At 45.4% G+C, this 20,196-nt stretch overlaps 1 protein-coding gene across 1 annotated transcript in view; it reads left to right on the top strand.

Annotated features, from left to right (window-relative positions):
- Positions 1-20,196, top strand: part of NEXMIF (neurite extension and migration factor) — a 332,310-nt gene that overhangs the window by 300,236 nt on the left and 11,878 nt on the right. The window contains exon 4 of the mRNA XM_067471681.1: positions 18,177-18,301. Coding sequence (XP_067327782.1) covers positions 18,226-18,301 — 76 coding nt within the window. The 5' untranslated portion in view covers positions 18,177-18,225. The remainder of the gene's footprint in view (positions 1-18,176; positions 18,302-20,196) is intronic.

Raw genomic sequence — 20,196 nt, 5'->3', positions numbered from 1 at the left:
GAAGGAGAAGGAAAAGGAGGAGGAGGAGGAGGGGAAAAGGCAAGAAGGAGGAGGAAAGGAAAGGAGAAAAAGAAAGAGGAGGAAGAGGAAGGAGAAGGAAAAGAAGGAGGAGGAGGAGGAGGGGAAAAGACAAGGAGGAGGAGGAAAAGGAGAGGAGAAAAAGAAAGAGGAGGAAGAGGAAGGAGGAGGAAAAGGAGGAGGAGGAAAAAGAAAGGAAAAGGAGAAGAGGAGGAAGGAGAGAAAGAAAGGGGAAAGACAAGGAGGAGGAGGAGGAAAAGGAAAGGAGAAAAAGAAAGAGGAGGAAGAGGAAGGAAGAGGAGGAGGGGAAGGAAAGGAGGAGGAGGAAAGGAAAGGAGAAAAGAAAAAGAAAGAGGAGGAAGAGGAAGGAGAAGGAGGAGGAGGAGGAGGAGGAGGAGAAGGAGGAAGGGAAAAGACAAGGAGGAGGAGGAAAAGGAAAAGAGAAAAAGAAAAAGAAAGAGGAGGAAGAGGAAGGAGAAGGAAAAGAAGGAGGAGGAATAGACGGAGGAAGGTAAAAGAGGAGGAGGAGGAAAAGGAAAGGAGAAAAAAGGAAGAGGATGAAGAGGAAGGAAAAGGAAAAGAAGAAGAGGAAAGAGGAGGAGGAGGAGGAGAAAAAAAGGAACAGGAAGGAGGATAAGAAGAGATGGAAGAAGAGGAAGGAGGAGGAGGAGAAAAAGAAAGAGAATGAAGAAGAGAGAGGAGGAGGAGGAGGAGAATCTTTGCAAGTTATTGGGAAAATTTTGCCTTGGGTTTTATGGACTTTGCTGGATTATGACCCTGGACTACTTTGTTCCTGCTTATCTTCCTACCTAATTGGATTTACTTATTTCTTTAAAGTGTTTTTACCTTATTGCTTTTTAATTATCTTCAAAAAAGAGAAGAAGTTCTCAGTTAAAACGAAACTAATTTCTGAATGCTAGAGACGTAGCTAATGAGGAGGTAAAAGTTCAAAGTACAGGATATGTAGTCAGATGAAGAATCATTTGGAATCAAGTCAAGATCTTGTTCATGGAAGTTTTGCTTGGAAAATTCACATTTTAAGTGCCTTTGTTTTATGGTTTTGAATCTTGGATTTTATGCTCTATATTCATGCCTTAGGTGTTGCTACTAAGAGGTTGCAACGTACTTTATCTTCCTACATAATTGGATTTGCTTATTTCTTTAAAGTGTTTTTACCTTAGAATCATAGAATCAAAGAGTTGGAAGAGACCTTCATGGGCCATCCAGTCCAACCCCATTCTGCCAAGAAGCAGGAATATTGCATTCAAATCACCCCTGACAAATGGCCATCCAGCCTCTGCTTAAAAGCTTCCAAAGAAGGAGCCTCCACCACACTCTGAGGCAGAGAGTTCCACTGCTGAACGGCTCTCACAGTCAGGAAGTTCTTCCTCATGTTCAGATGGAATCTCCTCTCTTGTCGTTTGAAGCCATTGTTCCATTGCATCCTAGTCTCCAAGGAAGCAGAAAACAAGCTTGCTCCCTCCTCCCTGTGGCTTCCTCTCACATATTTATACATGGCTATCATATCTCCTCTCAGCTTTCTCTTCTTCAGGCTAAACATGCCCAGCTCCTTAAGCCGCTCCTCATAGGGCTTGTTCTCCAGACCCTTGATCATTTGAGTCGCCCTCCTCTGGACACATTCCAGCTTGTCAATATCTCTCTTGAATTGTGGTGCCCAGAATTGGACACAATATTCCAGGTAAAGTGGTCTAACCAAAGCAGAATAGAGCATGGGGAGCAAAGATTCATGTTTCCTGAATCTTTGCAAGTTATTCGGAAAGTTTTGCCTTGGGTTTTACAGACTTTGCTGGACTATTACCCTGGACTACTCTGTTCCTGCTTATCTTCCTACCTAATTGGATTTACTTATTTCTTTAAAGTGTTTTTTTTAACCTTATTGCTTTTTAATTATCTTCAATAAAAGGATTGGGTTGTTGTAGGATTTCCGGGCTATATGGCTGTTGTGGCTCAGTTTGATTCTGAGTCTGAAACGGAACCCTGTGGGTCTTGTGAGCCTTGTGAGCAGTTCCCTGATGAAGAGGATGATGGGATTCTGATTCCTGGGCCTGTTTCTGTGCCTGTCTCGGACAGTGCAGCAGGGTGACAACAAGTCAGTTCTCAAGGGAGAAGAATGCCAGTGAGCTAGATAATGACCAGGTGGAGATGTCTTCTCCTGCTCAGCCTTCCTGCGGTGATTTGATCCAGCTGAACCAAACTGATAAAGAAGAGAGCATTGAAGATAGTGAATTAATGAGCAGACAAGAACGCTTAGATTGGAGGGTCAGGAGGAGTTCTCGCTTAGCTAGTAAGACAGGAGCAGAATTCAGAACGATCTTGACAGATTAGAGAGATGGGCCAAAACTAACAAAATGAAGTTCAACAGTGACAAATGCAAGATACTCCACTTTGGCAGGAAAAATGAAATGCAAAGATACAGAATGGGTGATGCCTGGCTCGAGAGTAGTACGTGTGAAAAAGATCTTGGAGTCCTCGTGGACAACAAGTTAAACATGAGCCAACAATGTGATGTGGCGGCAAAAAAAGCCAATGGGATTTTGGCCTGCATCAAGAGGAGCAGAGTGTCTAGATCTAAGGAAGTAATGCTACCCCTCTATTCTGCTTTGGTTAGACCACACCTGGAATATTGTGTCCAATTCTGGGCACCACAATTCAAGAGAGATATTGACTCTAAGCTGGAATGTGTCCAGAGGAGGGCGACTAAAATGATCAAGGGTCTGGAGAACAAGCCCTATGAGGAGCGGCTTAGGGAACTGGGCATGTTTAGCCTGAAGAAGAGAAGGCTGAGAGGAGATATGATAGCCATGTATAAATATGTGAGAGGAAGCCACAGGGAGGAGGAGGGAGTTTTCTGCTTCCTTGGAGACTAGGACGCGGAACAATGGCTTCAAACTACAAGAGGGGAGATTCCATCTGAACATTAGGAAGAACTTCCTGACTGTGAGAGCCGTTCAACAGTGGAACTCTCTGCCCCGGAGTGTGGTGGAGGCTCCTTCTTTGGAAGCTTTTAAACAGAGGCTGGATGGCCATCTGTCAGGGGTGATTTGAATGCAATATTCCTGCTTCTTGGCAGGGGGTTGGACTGGATGGCCCATGAGGTCTCTTCCAACTCTTTGATTCTATGATTCTATGATTCTAAGAAAGAAGCCAAGTCGGCAAAAGGTCATTGCAATGCCTTCATAATGGCAAAGGATATTTAGGTTTCTGGCTGACAAAGAGAAATTGTCAGTTCAACGTGGCTCTTTCCATGCAAGCTTCAATGGATTAACCTTGGCTATAAGCAGCATGCTTTGGGCTTCCTGAATGTTGGATTTTTGGGTCTTGTGTTTCACGGTTTTAACATGGACTCTTGTTTGATCATTGCTTAAAGGATTATGTTTCATGTTTTTGCCTTTGGATCTTGGGAACTATGTTTTTGCATTTAACCATTGTCTTTGGAACTTTGCATTGCTTACTCTACGTTTTGACTTTGTTTTTCCTCACTAAACTACACAATCTATAGCTCTTATGTGGTGGTGTTTGGGAGCAAGGTGAAGCCTACTCTGAGTTGCAACAACGGCCATGTTCTAGAACAGTGTTTCTCAACCTTCTTAATGCCGCGACCCCTTAATACAGTTCCTCATGTTGTGGTGACCCCCAACCATAATATTATTTTCCTTGCTACTGTAGTTTTGCTACTGTTATGAAGCATAATGTAAATATCTAATATGCAGGATGTATTTTCATTCACTGGACCAAATTTGGCAAAAATACCCGATACACCCACATTTGAACACTGGTGGTGTTGGGTGGGGGATTGATTTTGTCATTTGGGAGTTGTAGTTGCTGGGATTTATAGTTCACCTACAATCAAAGAGCATTCCAAACTCCACCAATGATGGAATTGAACCAAACATGTCACACAGAATTCCCATGACCAACAGAAAATACTGGAAGAGTTTGATGGGCATTGACCTTGAGTTTTGGAGTTGTAGTTCACCTACATCCCGAGAGCACTGTGGACTCAAACAATAATGGATCTGGACCAAATTTGTCATGACAATCAATATGCCCAAATGTGAACTCTGCTGGAGTTTGGGGAAAATAGACCTTGACATTGGGAGTGGTAGTTACTTGGATTTATAGTTCACCAACAATCAAAGAGCATTCTGAACCCCACCAAGGTTAGAATTAGGCCAAACTTCCCACACAGAACCCCATGACCAACAGAAAATACTGTGTCTTTGGCGACCCCTCTGTCACCCCCTCGCGACCCCTCCAGGGGTCCCGACCCCCAGGTTGAGAAACGCTGTTCTAGAAGCATTCTCTCCTGGCGTTTCACCTGCATTTATGGCAGGCATCCTCAGAGGTTGCTGTCATGGTCAGGAATGATGGGATTTGCATCCTCAAACGGTGACGACTATGTTCTGCCCGGAGCTTTTCCCACCTCTGGTTTAATAAAGCAGAGCCTTCAGGCAAAGGATCTGGAGGATCACCAGGATCTTCGGCGCCTAGATGAACACTAAACACAGATAATCGGCATTTCTAAATAGCTGGTTTTATGTTATTGCGGTTCTGCAATGCACCAGGAGCGGTACATGGCTTTGTTTTTATTGTTCAGTCTCCGGCTTTTTATTTTCGACTGCTCTCTGGTTGCCTTAAGTGAAGGAAGCGGCGATGAATTAACTAACGCCGGGCGCGGTGTGTTGATCAATTTATTATCTTTACCCTGGAATTGCCTTTTCGAGACCGCCCTCCCCTTCCCTGCCCACTCTCTTCCACACCTCCCAGGTATTTACTAGGGCCTTGGGCAGCAAGAAGCAGGATCCTTCTAATGAAACAATTAGAGCCGCGCAGCTTTCCTATGCAAAAGCAAATAACTCTGCTGCAAGGTGATTAATGCCTCCGCATAGATCCAGTCCCGACTCCTTTATTGGGTTTTCCTTCCCAGGAGAGAGAGAGAGAAAGGAAAAAGAACTTTGCAGTTAGTTTTTCGTCTTCTTCCTGGGACCAAAATGATGCTGGAAAAAACCATCCTTTTTAATAATAACTAGCCGTCCCCTGCCACGCGTTGCTGTGGCCCTCATGGGGGTTCTGTGTGGGAGGTTTGGCCCAATTCTACCATTGGTGGGGTTCCGAATACTCTGTGATTGTAGGTGAACTATAAATCCCAGCAACCACAACTCCCAAATGAGGTCTATTTCCCCCAAACTCCACTAGTGGGCATATTGAGTATTTGTGTCAAGTTTGGTCCAGATCCATCATTACTTGAGTCCACAGTGATCTCTGGATGTAGGTGAACTACAACTCCAAAATCAAAGGACACTGCCCACCAAACCCTTCCAGGTCATGGGAGACCTGTGTGCCAAGTTTAATCCAATTCTATTGTTGGTGGGGTTCAGAATGCTCTTTGATTGTAGGTGAACTATAAATCCCAGCAACTGCAACTCCCAAATGTCAAGGTCTATTTTCCCCAAACTCCACCAGTGTTCACATTTGGGCATATTGAGTATTTGTGTCGAGTTTGGTCCAGATCCATCATTGCTTGAGTCCACAGTGATCTCTGGATGTAGGTGAACTACAACTCCAAAACCAAAGGACACTGCCCACCAAACCCTTCCAGGTCATGGGAGACCTGTGTGCCAAGTTTAGTCCAATTCTGTTGTTGGTGGGGTTCAGAATGCTCTTTGATTGTAGGTGAACTATAGATCCCAGCAACTACAACTCCCAAATGTCAAGGTCTATTTCCCCCAAACTCCATCTGTGTTCATATTTAGGCATATTGAGTGCTTGTGACAAGTTTGGTCCAGATCCATCATTGTTTGAGTCCACAGTGATCTCTGGATGTAGGTGAACTACAACTCCCAAACTCAAGGTCAATGCCCCCCAAACGCTTCCAGCATTTTCTGTTAATCTGTGTGCCAAGTTTGGTTCAGTTCCTTCATTGATGGAGTTCAGAATGCTCTTTGATTATAGGTGAACTATAAATCCCAGCAACTACAACTCCCAAATGGCAAAATCATAATTATTGAGTGATGGTCACTCCTTGTGTTGTGAGACGTTGTGTTGCCAAATTTGGTGTGATTTCGTTCAGTGGTTCTTTTGTTTTTAAGGTACTCATTATGCACAGAGCAATTTTATATATATAGATAATCATCATCATCATCATCATCATCTATATAAATAAAAATGTAATGTTCGTTTGTGGGATTAACAGAACTCAAAAAAAACTGAAAAACACAGCAGAAAAAGCCCCCAAAAGCTAAATGACAATACAGAAAAAAGGGAAGAAAGAGGGTGGGAAGGGGAGAAAAGAAAGAAAAGAAAGAGGGAGGGAGGGAGGGAAAGAAAGAAGGAAAGGGAGAAGGAAGCATGGAAGCAAAGAGAGAAGGAAGGAAGGAAAGAGGTAGAGAAGGAAGGAAGGAGAAAAAGAGGGAGGGAAAGAAAAGGGGAAGGAAGAAAAGTTAGAGAAGGATGGAAGGAGAGAAGGAAAGAAAAAAAGGAAAGAAGGAAGGAAAGAGGGAGGGAAAGAAGGAGAGAAAGAGGGAGAGAAGGAAAGAAGGAAAGGGAGAAGCATGGAAGCAAAGAGAAGGAAGGAAAGAGGTAGAGAAGGAAGAAAGGAGAGAAAGAGGGAGGGAAAGAAAAGGGGGAAGGAAGAAATTTAGAGAAGGAAGGAAGGAGTGAAGGAAAGAAAAAAAAGGAAAGAATGAAGGAAAGAGGGAGGGAAAGAAGGAGAGAAAGAGAGAGGGAGGGAAAGAAGGAAAGGGAGAAGGAAGCATGGAAGCAAAGAGAAGGAAGGAAGGAAAGAGGTAGAGAAGGAAGAAAGGAGAGAAAGAGGGAGGGAAAGAAAAAGGGAAGGAAGAAAAGTTAGAGAAGGAAGGAAGGAGAGAAGGAAAGAAAAAAGGAAAGAAGGAAGGAGGGAGGGAGGGAGGGAGGGAAAGAAGGAGAGAAAGAGAGAGGGAAGGAAAGAAGGAAAGGGAGAAGGAAGCATGGAAGCAAAGAGAAGGAAGGAAGGAAAGAGGTAGAGAAGGAAGAAAGGAGAGAAAGAGGGAAGGAAAGAAAAGGGGGAAGGAAGGAAAGTTAGAGAAGGAAAGAAGGAAAGAAAAAAAGGAAAGAAGGAAGGAAAGAGGGAGGGAAAGAAGGAGAGAAAGAGGGAGGGAAGGGAAGAAGGAAAGGGAGAAGGAAGCATGGAAGCAAAGAGAAGGAAGGAAAGAGGTAGAGAAGGAAGAAAGGAGAGAAAGAGGGAGGGAAAGAAAAGGGGGAAGGAAGAAATTTAGAGAAGGAAGGAAGGAGTGAAGGAAAGAAAAAAAGGAAAGAATGAAGGAAAGAGGGAGGGAAAGAAGGAGAGAAAGAGAGAGGGAGGGAAAGAAGGAAAGGCAGAAGGAAGCATGGAAGCAAAGAGAAGGAAAGAGGTAGAGAAGGAAGAAAGGAGAGAAAGAGGGAGAGAAAGAAAAAGGGAAGGAAGAAATTTAGAGAAGGAAGGAAGGAGTGAAGGAAAGAAAAAAAAAGGAAAGAATGAAGGAAAGAGGGAGGGAAAGAAGGAGAGAAAGAGAGAGGGAAGGAAAGAAGGAAAGGGAGAAGGAAGCATGGAAGCAAAGAGAAGGAAGGAAGGAAAGAGGTAGAGAAGGAAGAAAGGAGAGAAAGAGGGAGGGAAAGAAAAAGGGAAGGAAGAAAAGTTAGAGAAGGAAGGAAGGGGAGAAGGAAAGAAAAAAGGAAAGAAGGAGAGAAAGAGAGAGGGAAGGAAAGAAGGAAAGGGAGAAGGAAGCATGGAAGCAAAGAGAAGGAAGGAAGGAAAGAGGTAGAGAAGAAGAAAGGAGAGAAAGAGGGAGGGAAAGAAAAAGGGAAGGAAGAAAAGTTAGAGAAGGAAGGAAGGAGAGAAGGAAAGGGAAAGAAGGAAGGAAAGAGGGAGCAAAGGAAGAGGGGAAGATGTAGCAAAAGAGAGAGGGAAGGAAGGAAAGAGATAGAGAAGGAAGGAAGGAGAGAAGGAAAGAAGGGAAGGAAGGAAAGAGGGAGTGAAGGAAGGAGGGAAAGAAGGAGAGAAAGAGGGGTTGGCCACAGCAACGCGTGGCGGGTACAGCTAGTCTATATAAATAAAAATGTAATGTTCGTTTGTGGGATTAACAGAAGTCAAAAACCACAGGGCGAATTGACACCAAATTTGGACACAAGACACCTAACAACCCCATGTATGTCTATCACTCCAAAAAATTTTGATTTTGTCATTTGGGAGTTGTAGATCTTGGGATATGTCTGCTGTGGACTCATCTTGCTGTGTTTCTAATAATAACAACAACAACAACAACAACAACAATCACAGTTCTAGACACTTGGGAAGTGTCTGACGTGTGATCCAATATAACAGCCATCAGAGTGATCTTGTCTGCTGTGGACTCATCTAGCTGTGATAATAATAATAATAATAATAATAATAATAATAATAATAATATACTTAGAATCCTAGAATCCTAAAGTTGGAAGAGACCTCATGGGCCATCATCCAGTCCAACCCCATTCTGCCAAGAAGCAGGAATATTGCATTCAAATCACCCCTGACAAATGGCCATCCAGCCTCTGTTTCAAAGCCTCCAAAGAAGGAGCCTCCACCACATTCCGGGGCAGAGAGTTCCACTGCTGAACGGCTCTCACAGTCAGGAAGTTCTTCCTCATGTTCAGATGGAATCTCCTCTCTTGTAGTTTGAAGCCATTGTTTCGCGTCCTAGTCTCCAAGGAAGCAGAAAACAAGTTTGCTCCCTCCTCCCTGTGGCTTCCTCTCACATATTTATACATGGCTATCATATCTCCTCTCAGCCTTCTCTTCTTCAGGCTAAACATGCCCAGCTCCTTAAGCCGCTCCTCATAGGGCTTGTTCTCCAGACCCCTGATCTGCTCCCTCCTCCCTGTGGCTTCCTCTCACATATTTATACATGGCTATCATATCCCCTCTCAGCCTTCTCTTCTTCAGGCTAAACATGCCCAGCTCCTTAAGCCGCTCCTCATAGGGCTTGTTCTCCAGACCCCTGATCTGCTCCCTCCTCCCTGTGGCTTCCTCTCACATATTTATACATGGCTATCATATCTCCTCTCAGCCTTCTCTTCTTCAGGCTAAACATGCCCAGCTCCTTAAGCCGCTCCTCATAGGGCTTGTTCTCCAGACCCCTGATCTGCTCCCTCCTCCCTGTGGCTTCCTCTCACATATTTATACATGGCTATCATATCCCCTCTCAGCCTTCTCTTCTTCAGGCTAAACATGCCCAGCTCCTTAAGCCGCTCCTCATAGGGCTTGTTCTCCAGACCTTTTATCATTTTAGTCGCTCTCCTCTGGACACATTCCAGCTTGTCAATATCTCTCTTGAATTGTGGTGCCCAGAATTGGACACAATTAATATATAATAAGGTAAAGGAAAAGGGCGATGTAGCGTATAAGTGTGTGGGGAGGGTTTATAAAGACTTAAAATAGCGTATAACTACTAAAATAATCTATAAATATTAAAATAAATATAGTGTCCCTACTTTGTGGATTTTCACTTTTCGCGGGTGGTCCCGGAACGTAACACCCGCAATAAATGAGGGAATACTGTAAATCCACTGAAAAGACTTCTCCGGAATCCAGATATAGAAAGTGGCAAGAGACATCTTACCAAACAGAAGTTCTCCTTGTGAATCCGCCTTTAACTCAATGTAATTGAAAGAGGCAATTAAACGATATGTCTTTATGTCTAATGATGTCACACCTTCGGCTAATTGAGCAGATTGCTAATGTGTGCATTTGTGCAAAGAAAGAGAGAGAGAGAGACGGTGGAGTTCGGAAACTTGGCAAGAATCTATATCTATAAATCTGTAAGGGGCGTCCAACGGGACAGCAAAACTCAAAAACTCCCCAACGAAAATTAACCAAAATTCCCATGCACATACCTCAACCCACAAGGTACAAACATATCAAATCAAAATACTGAACAACACAACAACACACTCACAAAAGGACAAAACAACAGAGCATGCGCAATGGCGCAAAGTCCCCGGCGCGCGCACACACATGGCCAAACGGCCAACGCACCCTCCGTACCTCCCTCCCTCGCCCTGCCCAGCACGATCACGCCACAACACGTCACCTCACTCCCCCGCCCCACACACACACACACGCAACACCACACCCCAATCTTACCTCCTCCCCCTCCTTCTTCTTCCCCTCCAAACCCCGCCCCCTCCAAGCCCCGCCCCCCTTCCCGTAGAGAAAGGGAGGGAAGGAAAGAAGGAAAGAGAGAAGGAAGGAAAAAAAGAGACAGCAGAAGAGAAAGAAAAAGGGGGAGGAAAGAAAGAGATAGAGAAGGAAAGACGGGAAGGAAGGAAAGAAGGAAGAAAGAGAAAGGGAGGTAAAGAAAAAGGGGGAAGGAAGGAAAGGAAGAGAAAGAAGGAAGAAGAAAAGGAAAGAAAAGGAAAGATGGAAGGAAAGATAAGAGAGACAGCAGAAGAGAAAGAAAAAGGGGGAAGGAAGGAAAGAGGTAGAGAAGGAAGAAATGAGAGAAAGAGGGAGGGAAAGAAAAAGGGGAAAGAAGGAAGGAGAGAAGGAAGGAAGGAGGGAAGGAAAGAAAAAAGGGAATGAAGGAAGGAAAGAAGAGAGACAGCAGAAGAGAAAGAAAAAGGGGAAGGAAGAAAAGAGGTAGAGAAGGAAGAAATGAAAGAAAGAGGGAGGGAAAGAAAAAGGGGAAAGAAGGAAGGAGAGAAGGAAGGAAGGAGGGAAGGAAAGAAAAAAGGGAATGAAGGAAGGAAAGATAAGAGAGACAGCAGAAGAGAAAGAAAAAGGGGAAGGAAGGAAAGAGGTAGAGAAAGAAGAAATGAGAGAAAGAGGGAGGGAAAGAAAAAGGGGAAAGAAGGAAGGAGAGAAGGAAGGAAGGAGGGAAGGAAGGAAAGAAAAAAGGGAATGAAGGAAGGAAAGATAAGAGAGGCAGCAGAAGAGAAAGAAAAAGGGGAAGGAAGGAAAGAGGTAGAGAAGGAAGAAATGAGAGAAAGAGGGAGGGAAAGAAAAAGGGGAAAGAAGGAAGGAGAGAAGGAAGGAAGGAGGGAAGGAAAGAAAAAAGGGAATGAAGGAAGGAAAGATAAGAGAGACAGCAGAAGAGAAAGAAAAAGGGGAAGGAAGGAAAGAGGTAGAGAAGGAAGAAATGAGAGAAAGAGGGAGGGAAAGAAAAAGGGGAAAGAAGGAAGGAGAGAAGGAAGGAAGGAGAGAAGGAAAGAAAAAAGGGAATGAAGGAAGGAAAGAGGGAGTGAAGGAAGGGGGAAGATGTAGAGAAAGAGGGAGGGAAGGAAAGAGAGAAGAAAAGAGAGACAGCAGAAGAGAAAGAAAAAAGGGGGAAGGAAGGAAAGAGATAGAGAAGGAAGAGGAGAAGGAAAGATGGGAAGGAAGGAGGGAAAGGAGGAGAGAAAGAGAGAAGGTTGGCCACAGCAAATAAAAAGTGAAAGAAGGAAGGAAACATGGAGGGAAGAAAGGAGGCAAAGGAAGAAAGGGGGAGGAAATGAAGGAAAGAGAGAAGGATGAAACCAAGGAGCGAAAGAAGGAAAGAAAGAAAGAAAGAAAGAAAGAAAGAAAGAAAGAAAGAAAGAAAGAGGTAGAGAAGGAAGAAAGGAGAGAAAGGGGGAGAAAAAGGGGGAAGGAATAGGTAGGTACCTCTCTTCCATAATACTCCAGATATCTACCTCTACTTTGAAAAGATTTACTATAGGCCACAGCAACGCGTGGCAGGGCACAGCTAGTACTCAATATGCCCCAATGTGAACACAGGCAGAGCTTTGGGAAAACAGACCTTGACATTTGGGAGTTGTAGTTGCTGGGATTTATAGTACACCTGCAATCAAAGAGCACTCTGAACTCCACCAATGATGGAATTGAACCAAACATGGCATACAGGACTCCCATGACCAACAGAAAACACTAGAAGGCTTTGGTAGGCATTGACCTTGAGTTTTGGAGTTATAGTTCACCTACATCTCGAGAGCACTGTGGACTCAAACAATGATGGATCTGGACCAAACTTGGCTCGAATACTCAATATGCCCCAATGTGAACACTGCTGGAGTTTGGGGAAAATAGAATATTGACATTTGGGAGTTGTAGTTGCTGGGATTTATAGTTCACCTACAATCACGGAGCATTCTGAACCCCACCAACAATAGAATTGGGCCAAACCTCCCACACAGAACCCCCATGTGGGCCACAGCAACGCGTGGCAGGGGACGGCTAATAATAATAATAATAATAATAATAATAATAATAATAAATATGCTTGGCTTGATTTTTCTAGTATTTTCTGAATGTTGGCTTCAGAGCATGCTGCTTTCCTATCAGACGTCCTTATCCTCCTGGTGTTTCGCTTCTGTTCTTTTGAAGCGTGCAATCCCCTTTTCTTTAAAAAGTGACAAAGGAGTACTAGCGTGGCAGATGGGGATTTGTATCGCTCGTTCCTATTGACACTGCAAGGAAGCCAAATAAAATGTGTGCCGCTTATGTAACTGCATTGCATGGAGAACTCAACAGAGGTTCTGTCTGGGGGAGAAGTGTATTTTGTTGAGTACAAAGAACGATGCGGAAACGCTGCTGCTACTCAAGAGAGTGAGAGATGGAACCTGTAGTGCAAGTGTGGGCAAACCCAGGCCCTTCTCTTTCTCACTATCCTATGTTTCCTTCCTTCTCTTTTTCCTTCCTCCTTCCCTTCCTTCATTCCATCCTTCCCTTCCACCCTTCTGTCCTTTCTGCCTTCCATCCCTTTAGTCTTTCCTTCCTTCTCTCATTCCTCCCTCTCTCCCTTTCTCCTTTCTTCCTTCCTTGCTTCCTTCCTTTCCTTTTGTTTTTCCTCCCTTCTCGCTTTCCTTTACCCTTCCCTTCCTTTCTTCCATCCTTCTTTCTCTTTTTCCTTCCTTCTTCCCTTCCTTTCTTCAATCCTTCCCTTCCACCCTTTCATCCTTCCCTCTTTCTTCCCTCCTTCCTTCTCTCTCCTTCTCCTTCCATCCAGCCCTTCCACCCTTTTATCCTTCCTTCCCTTTTGTCTTTCCTTCCCTCTTTCCTCCCTCCTTCCCTCTCTCCCTCTTTCTCCTTCCATCCTTCCCTTCCTCCCTTTCATCTTTCCTTCTCTCTTTCATTCCTCCTTCCCTTCCTTCTTTCCATCCTTCCCTTCCACCCTTTCGTCCTTTGCGCCTTCCCTCCCTTTAGGCTTTCCTTCCTTCTCTCTTTCCTTTCTCTCTCCCTCTCTCCCTTCTTCCTTGCTTCCTTCCTTTTGTTTTTCCTACCTTCTCTCTTTCCTTTACCCTTCCCTTCCTTCCATCCTTCTTTCTCTTTTTCCTTCCTCCTCCCCTTCCTTTCTTCAATCCTTCTCTTCCACTCTTTCATCCTCTCTTCCTTACCTCTTTCTTCCCTCCTTCCCTCTCTCTCTTTCTCCTTCCATCCATCCTTTCCACCCTTTTATTCTTCCTTCCCTTTTGTTTCCTTCCCTCTTTCCTCCCTCCTTTCCACTCTCCCTCTTTCTTCTTCCATCCTTCCCTTTCTCCCTTTCATCCTTCCTTCCTTCTCTCTTTCCTTCCTCCTTCCTTCCTTTTTTCCATCCTTTCCTTCCACCCTTCTGTCCTTTCTGCCTTCCCTCCCTTTTATCTTTCCTTCCTTCTCTTTTTCCTCCCTCTTTCCCTTTCTCCTTCCTTCCTTTCCTTTTGTTTTCCTTCCTTCTGTCTTTCCTTTATCCTTCCCTTCCTTCCTTTCATCCTTCTTTCTCTTTTTCCTTCCTCCTTTCCTTCCTTTCTTCAATCCTTCCCTTTTACCCTTTTCATCCTTTCTTTCTTCCCCCTTTCCTCCCTCCTTCCCACTCTCCCTCGTTCTCCTTCCATCGTTCCCTTCTTCCCTTTCATCCTTCCTTCTCTCTTTCCTTCCTCCTTCCCTTCCTTCTTTCCATCCTTCCCTTACACCCTTTCATCCTTTCCGCCTTCCCACCCTTTTATCTTTCCTTCCTTCCCTCTTTCCTCCCTCTTTCCCTTTCTCCTTCCTTCCTGCCTTCCTTTCCTTTTGTTTTTCCTTCCTTCCCTCTTTTTCCTTCCTCCTCCTTTTCCGTCCTTCCATCCTCCCTTCTCTTTTTTCCTTCCTTCCTCCTTCCCTTCCTTTCTTTGATCCTTCCCGTCCACACTTTCATCCTTTCTACCTTCCCTTTTGTTTTTCCTTCCTTCCCTCTTCCTTCCCTCCTTCCCTCGCTCTCTTTCTCCTTCCAGCCATCCTTTCCACCCTTTTATCCTTCCTTCCCTTTTGTCTTTCCTTCCCTCTTTCCTCCCTCCTTCCCACTCTCCCTCTTTCTCCTTCCATCCTTCCCTTTCTCCCTTTCATCCTTCCTTCCTTCTCTCTTTCCTTCCTCCTTCCTTCCTTCTTTCCATCCTTCCCATCCACCCTTCTGTTCTTTCCGCCTTCCCTCCCTTTTATCTTTCCTTCCTCCTCTTTTTCCTCCCTCTTTCCTTTTCTCCTTCCTTCCTTTCCTTTTGTTTTCCTTCCTTCTGTCTTTCCTTTATCCTTCCCTTCCTTCCATCCATCCCTCTTTCTCTTTTTCCTTCCTCCTTTCCTTCCTTTCTTCAGTCCTTCCCTTCTATCCTTTTCATCCTTTCTTCCTTACCTCTTTCCTCCCTCCTTCCCACTCTCCCTCTTTCTCCTTCCATCCTTCTCTTCCTCCCTTTCATCCTTCCTTCCTTCTCTCTTTCATTCCTCTTTCCCTTCCTTCTTTCCATCCTTCCCTTCCACCCTTTCATCCTTTCTGCCATCCCTCACTTTTGTCTTTCCTTCCTTCTCTCTTTCTTCCCTCTTTTCCTTTCTCCTTCCTTCCTTCCATCCTTCCTTCCCTTTTGTTTTTCCTTTCTTCCCTCTTTCTTCCCTCCTTCCCTCCCTCTCTTTCTCCTTCCATCCAGCCCTTTCACCCTTTTATCCTTCCTTCCCTTTTGTCTTTCCTTCCCTCTTTCCTCCCTCCTTCCCATTCTCCCTCCTTCTCCTTCCATCCTTCCCTTCCTCCCTGTCGTCCTTCCTTCGTACTCTCTTTCCTTTCTCCTTCCCTTCCTGACCTCCAGCTGGAGCGCTCAAGGGCCAGGGCTTCCTAGTTCTCGGTGTCCATGCCACAGTTTTCAAGGTTCGCTTTAAGCCCATCTTTAAATCTCTTTTTTCTGTCCACCAACATTCAGTTTCCCCTTCTTGAGTCGGGAGTAGAGTAACTGCTTGGAGGACGGTGATCAGGCATTCAGACAGCGTGGCCAGTCCAGGGGAGTTGATGGCATAGGAGCATCGCTTCAAGGCTGGTGGTCTTTGCTTCTTCCAACATACTGACATTTGTCGGACTATCTTCCCATGAAATTTGCAGGATTTTTCAGAGGCAACACTGATGGAATCATTCCAGGGGTTGAGTGTGACGTCTGTAGACAGTCCATGTCTCGCAGGCGTATAGCAGGGTTGGGAGGTCAATAGCTCTATTTATTTATTTATTTATTTATTTATTTGGGGTTCTTTTACCCCGCCCTTCTCACCCCGAAGGGGACTCAGGGCGGCTTACAGAGACAAAGGCACAATTCGATGCCTGCATCATAAAACAATCATACACAAAATTGCATCAATTCGCAATTAATAACAGTTCATGCATTATAACCATAAAATCAATAAAATCAATAAAACCTATACAAACCCAATTTCTCCTCTTGCATGGTCAGCGTTCGCTAACTCATAGATCTACTTTTATGTTCCACTTCATCAATCCTGTTGGTCTTACTCGCTGATTGTCTAATTTAATTGCCAGAGTGCCCAAAGGCCAGGTCCCATAACCACGTCTTCACCCTCCTCCTGAAGGCAAGGAGGGATGATGATGCCCTGATTTCCCCCGGGAGTGAGTTCCACAGGTGAGGGGCCACCACTGAGAAAGCCCTGCTCCTTGTCCCCACCAGCCTCACTTGTGACAGTGGTGGGGTCGAGAGCAGGGCCTCCCTAGATGATCTCAGACTCCGGGGTGAGACATAGAGGGAGATACGTTCGGACAGATACACTGGACCGGAACCGTATAGGGTTTTGTAGGTCAAAACCAGCACCTTGAATTGTGCTCGGAACTGAATCGGCAACCAGTGGAGCTGGCATAGCAAGGGGGTGGTATGCTCCCTGTATGTCGCTCCGGTGAGCAGTCTAGCCGCCGCTCACTGGACAAGTTGAAGTTTCTGAAAAGTCTTCAAGGGCAACCCCATGTAGATAGCGTTGCAGTAGTCTATTCGGGATGTAACAAGAGCGTGAACCACCGTGGCCAGATCAGACTTCCCAAGGAACGGGCGCAACTGGTGCACAAGTTTTAATTGTGCAAAAGCTCTCCCGGCCACCGCTGAGACCTGGGGTTCCAGGCTCAGCGATGAGTCCAGGATCACTCCCAAGCTGCGAACCTGCGTCTTCAGGGGGAGTGGAACCCCGTCCAGCACAGGCTGTAACCCTATACCCTGTTCGGCCTTACGACTGACCAGGAGGACCTCTGTCTTGTCTGGATTCAGTTTCAATTTGTTAGCTCTCACCCAGTCCAACACAGCAGCCAATTCAAGGTCTGGACAGCCTCCTTGATGACAGGTGAGAAGGAGAAGGTGTTTGCTTTGTAAACAAAGACCTTGGTCTCCCTATGGATGTCCCAATCCTCAAACACTCTCTGCTTCATTCGGAAGAATGCTGCACTTGCAGAGCTCAGGCAGTGTTGTATTTCAGTGTCAGTGTTGGCTTTGGTGGAGAGGTGGCTGCCAAGGGAGCGGAAATGGTCCACATTTTCTAATGTTACACCATTAAGTTGTATCTCTGGCATTGGAGAGGCATTGGTTGGTGACTGCTGAAAGAGCACTTTGGTTTTCTCAATGTTCAATGAGAGGCCGAGCTTCTCGTTTGCTTCTGCAAATGTGTTGAAAGTGGCTTGTAGGTCATCTTCTGAATGTGCACATACTCAGCTATCATTGGCATATTGGAGTTCTGTAACAGATGTTGTTGTGACCTTAGTTTTGGCTTTCAGGCTGTTGAGGTTAAATAGCTTGCCATCTTCCCAACAACAAAGTGAATTATCATAGCGATGAAGATGGAAAATAAGGTTGGGGGCAATAACACCTCCCTGTTTGACACCTGAATCCACCTTAAATGGGTCACTTTGGGAGCCATTGCTGTCCAAGGCTGTTGCCATCATGTCATCATGGAGGAGCTGCAGGAGGTTCACAAATTTGTCAAATTCTTTGGATCCCATTCCATCTCTGTGTCCAATTCTGGGCACCACAATTCAAGAGAGATATTGACAAGCTGGAATGTGTCCAGAGGAGGGCGACTAAAATGATCAAGGGTCTGGAGAACAAGCCCTATGAGGAGCGGCTTAGGCATGTTTAGCCTGAAGAAGAGAAGGCTGAGAGGAGATGTGATAGCCATGTATAAATATGTGAGAGGAAGCCACAGGGAGGAGGAGGGAGCAAGCTTGTTTTCTGCTTCCTTGGAGACTAGAACTCGGAACAATGGCTTCCAACTACAAGAGAGGAGATTCCATCTGAACACGAGGAAGAACTTCCTGACTGTGAGAGCCGTTCAGCAGTGGAACTCTCTGCCCCGGAGTGTGGTGGAGGCTCCTTCTTTGGAAGCTTTTAAACAGGGGCTGGATGGCCATCTGTCAGGGGTGATTTGAATGCAATATTCCTGCTTCTTGGCAGGAGGGGGTTGGACTGGATGGCCCAGGAGGTCTCTTCCAACTCTTTGATTCTATGATTCTATGATTCTATAATTGAAACATTCACACCTAACTCAAATAGAAAAGCGTTCTTTCTCCCACCCTGGACATATTCCACAGGTACATAAACCCCATTTTCCTAGTTTCCAACAGACTTCACAACCTCTGAGAATGCCTGCCATAGATGCAGGCGAAATGTCAGGAGAGAATGCTTCTGGCTCACAGCCATACAGCCCCAAAAACCTTACAGCAACCCTATTAATGTGCTCTCTATTTAGATTGGAGGGAACGTAAGAGCGGCGATTGCTCAAAGCATGTGCGTTGGAATAGCTCAAACAGACAGATCCTTGCTGTGCGCTCCAATATTAGCATTGCTCCCTTTTGTGCAGAACTCCAAATGTTGCCTAACTTTCCAATCTGTGTGTTTGTTTCCGCATGTGATTGTAGGCTGTCCGGCTGCAGCAGAGCATGGAGTGAAGAACCTGCGGTCAGATTGATGGATGACCAAGAAGAGAAGGATTGTGCCTCTCAAGCCCAGGAAACGATCCTAATTAATGGGGTGAAAGGAGATGGTAAGTAAGGACCTCCAGTGCCAATACAGGGCCCAATGGCAACACGTAAACACACGCCTGATTTCTGGCCATTCCCAAAGAAGGCAGAAGCGTTCTATGGCGGGAGTGAGAACTGGATCGAGTTTAATTTGTAGCTTCAACTCTTAGCCACTTGGCTCAACCAACTAAGCCTAGGAAGTTTTGAGAGGTATTTCTTGGCTTGCATTTTATTTATTTCAAACTACAAGAGAGGAGACACGAAATAATGACTTGAAACGTCAAGAGAGGAGATTCCATCTGAACATGAGGAAGAACTTCCTGACTGTGAGAGCCGTTCAGCAGTGGAACTCTCTGCCCCGGAGTGTGGTGGAGGCTCCTTCTTTGGAGGTTTTTAAACAGACTGGATGGCCATCTGTCAGGGGTGATTTGAATGCAATATTCCTGCTTCTTGGCAGAATGGGGTTGGACTGGATGGCCCAGGAGGTCTCTTCCAACTCTTGGATTCTAGGATTCTATTTACTAGCTGCACCTGCCAGGCGTTGCTGTGGCAAACCTTCACTCCCACTTTCTCCTCCTTCTTTCTTTCACCCCTTCCCTCCCTCTTTCCTTCCCTCCCTCTTTTTCTTTCTCTTCTTCTTTCTTCCTTCTCTACCTGTTTATTTTCTCACTTCCTTTGCTCTTTGGTTCCATCTTTCCTTGTCTCTTTCCTTCCTTCCTTCCTTCCTTCCTTCCTTCCTTCCTTCTCTCTTTCTTTCCTTCCTTCTCTCCTTCCTTCCCTCTTTCACTTTTTTATTTCCTTCTCTCCTTCCTTCCTTCTCTACCTTTCTTTCCTTCCCTCCTTTCCCTCTTTCTCCCCTTCTCCCCTTCCTTCCTTCTCTACCTTTCTTTCCTTCTTTCTCTCCTTCCTTCCGTCTTTCCCTCTTTCTCTCCCTCCTCTCCCACCTTCTCTCCTTCACTCCTTCTTTCCCTCTTTCTCTCCCTCGTTCTCTCCTTCCTTCCTTCTCTATCTTTCTTTCTTTCCTTCTTTCTCTCCTTCTTTCCCTCTTTCTCTCCCTCCTCTCCCACCTTCTCTTCTTCCTTCCTTCCTTCTCTATCTTTCTTTCCTTCTCTCCTTCCCTCCTTCTTTACTCTTTATCTCCCTCCTTCTCTCCTTCCTTCCTTCTCTCTTTCCTTCTTTCTGTCCTTCTTTCCCTCTTTCTCTCCCTCCTCTCCCACCTATTCCCCTTCCTTTCTTCTCTACCTTTCTTTCTTTCCTTCTCTCCTTCCCTCCTTCTTTACTCTTTCTCTCCCTCCTTCTCTCCTTCCTTCTCTCTTTCCTTTATTCTGTCCTTCTTTCCCTCTTTCTCTCCCTCCTCTCCCACCTTCTCCCCTTCCTTTCTTCTCTACCTTTCTTTCTTTCCTTCCCTCCTTCCCAACTTCTTTCCCTCTTTCTCTCCCTCCTTCTCTCCTTCCTTCCTTCTCTACCTTTCTTTCTTTCCTTCTCTCCTTCCCTCCTTCTTTCCCTCTTTCTCTCCCTCCTTCTCTCCTTCCTTCCTTCCTTCTCTATCTTTCTTTCTCTCCTTCTTTCCCTCTTTCTCTCCCTCCTCTCCCACCTTCTCCCCTTCCTTTCTTCTCTACCTTTCTTTCTTTCCTTCTCTCCTTCCCTCCTTCTTTACTCTTTCTCTCCCTCCTTCTCTCCTTCCTTCCTTCTCTCTTTCCTTCTTTCTGTCCTTCTTTCCCTCTTTCTCTCCCTCCTCTCCCACCTTCTCCCCTTCCTTTCTTCTCTACCTTTCTTTATTTCCTTCTCTCCTTCCCAACTTCTTTCCCTCTTTCTCTCCCTCCTTCTCTCCTTCCTTCCTTCTCTATCTTTTTTTCTTTCCTTCTTTCTCTCCTTCTTTCCCTCTTTCTCTCCCTCCTCTCCCACCTTCTCTCCTTCC

Source organism: Anolis sagrei, chromosome 10 (genome assembly GCF_037176765.1).
Source record: "Anolis sagrei isolate rAnoSag1 chromosome 10, rAnoSag1.mat, whole genome shotgun sequence".
Classification (NCBI taxonomy): domain Eukaryota; kingdom Metazoa; phylum Chordata; class Lepidosauria; order Squamata; family Dactyloidae; genus Anolis; species Anolis sagrei.
Note: the sequence above shows the minus strand (reverse complement) of the source record. Positions and strands in the feature narration are given on the sequence as shown.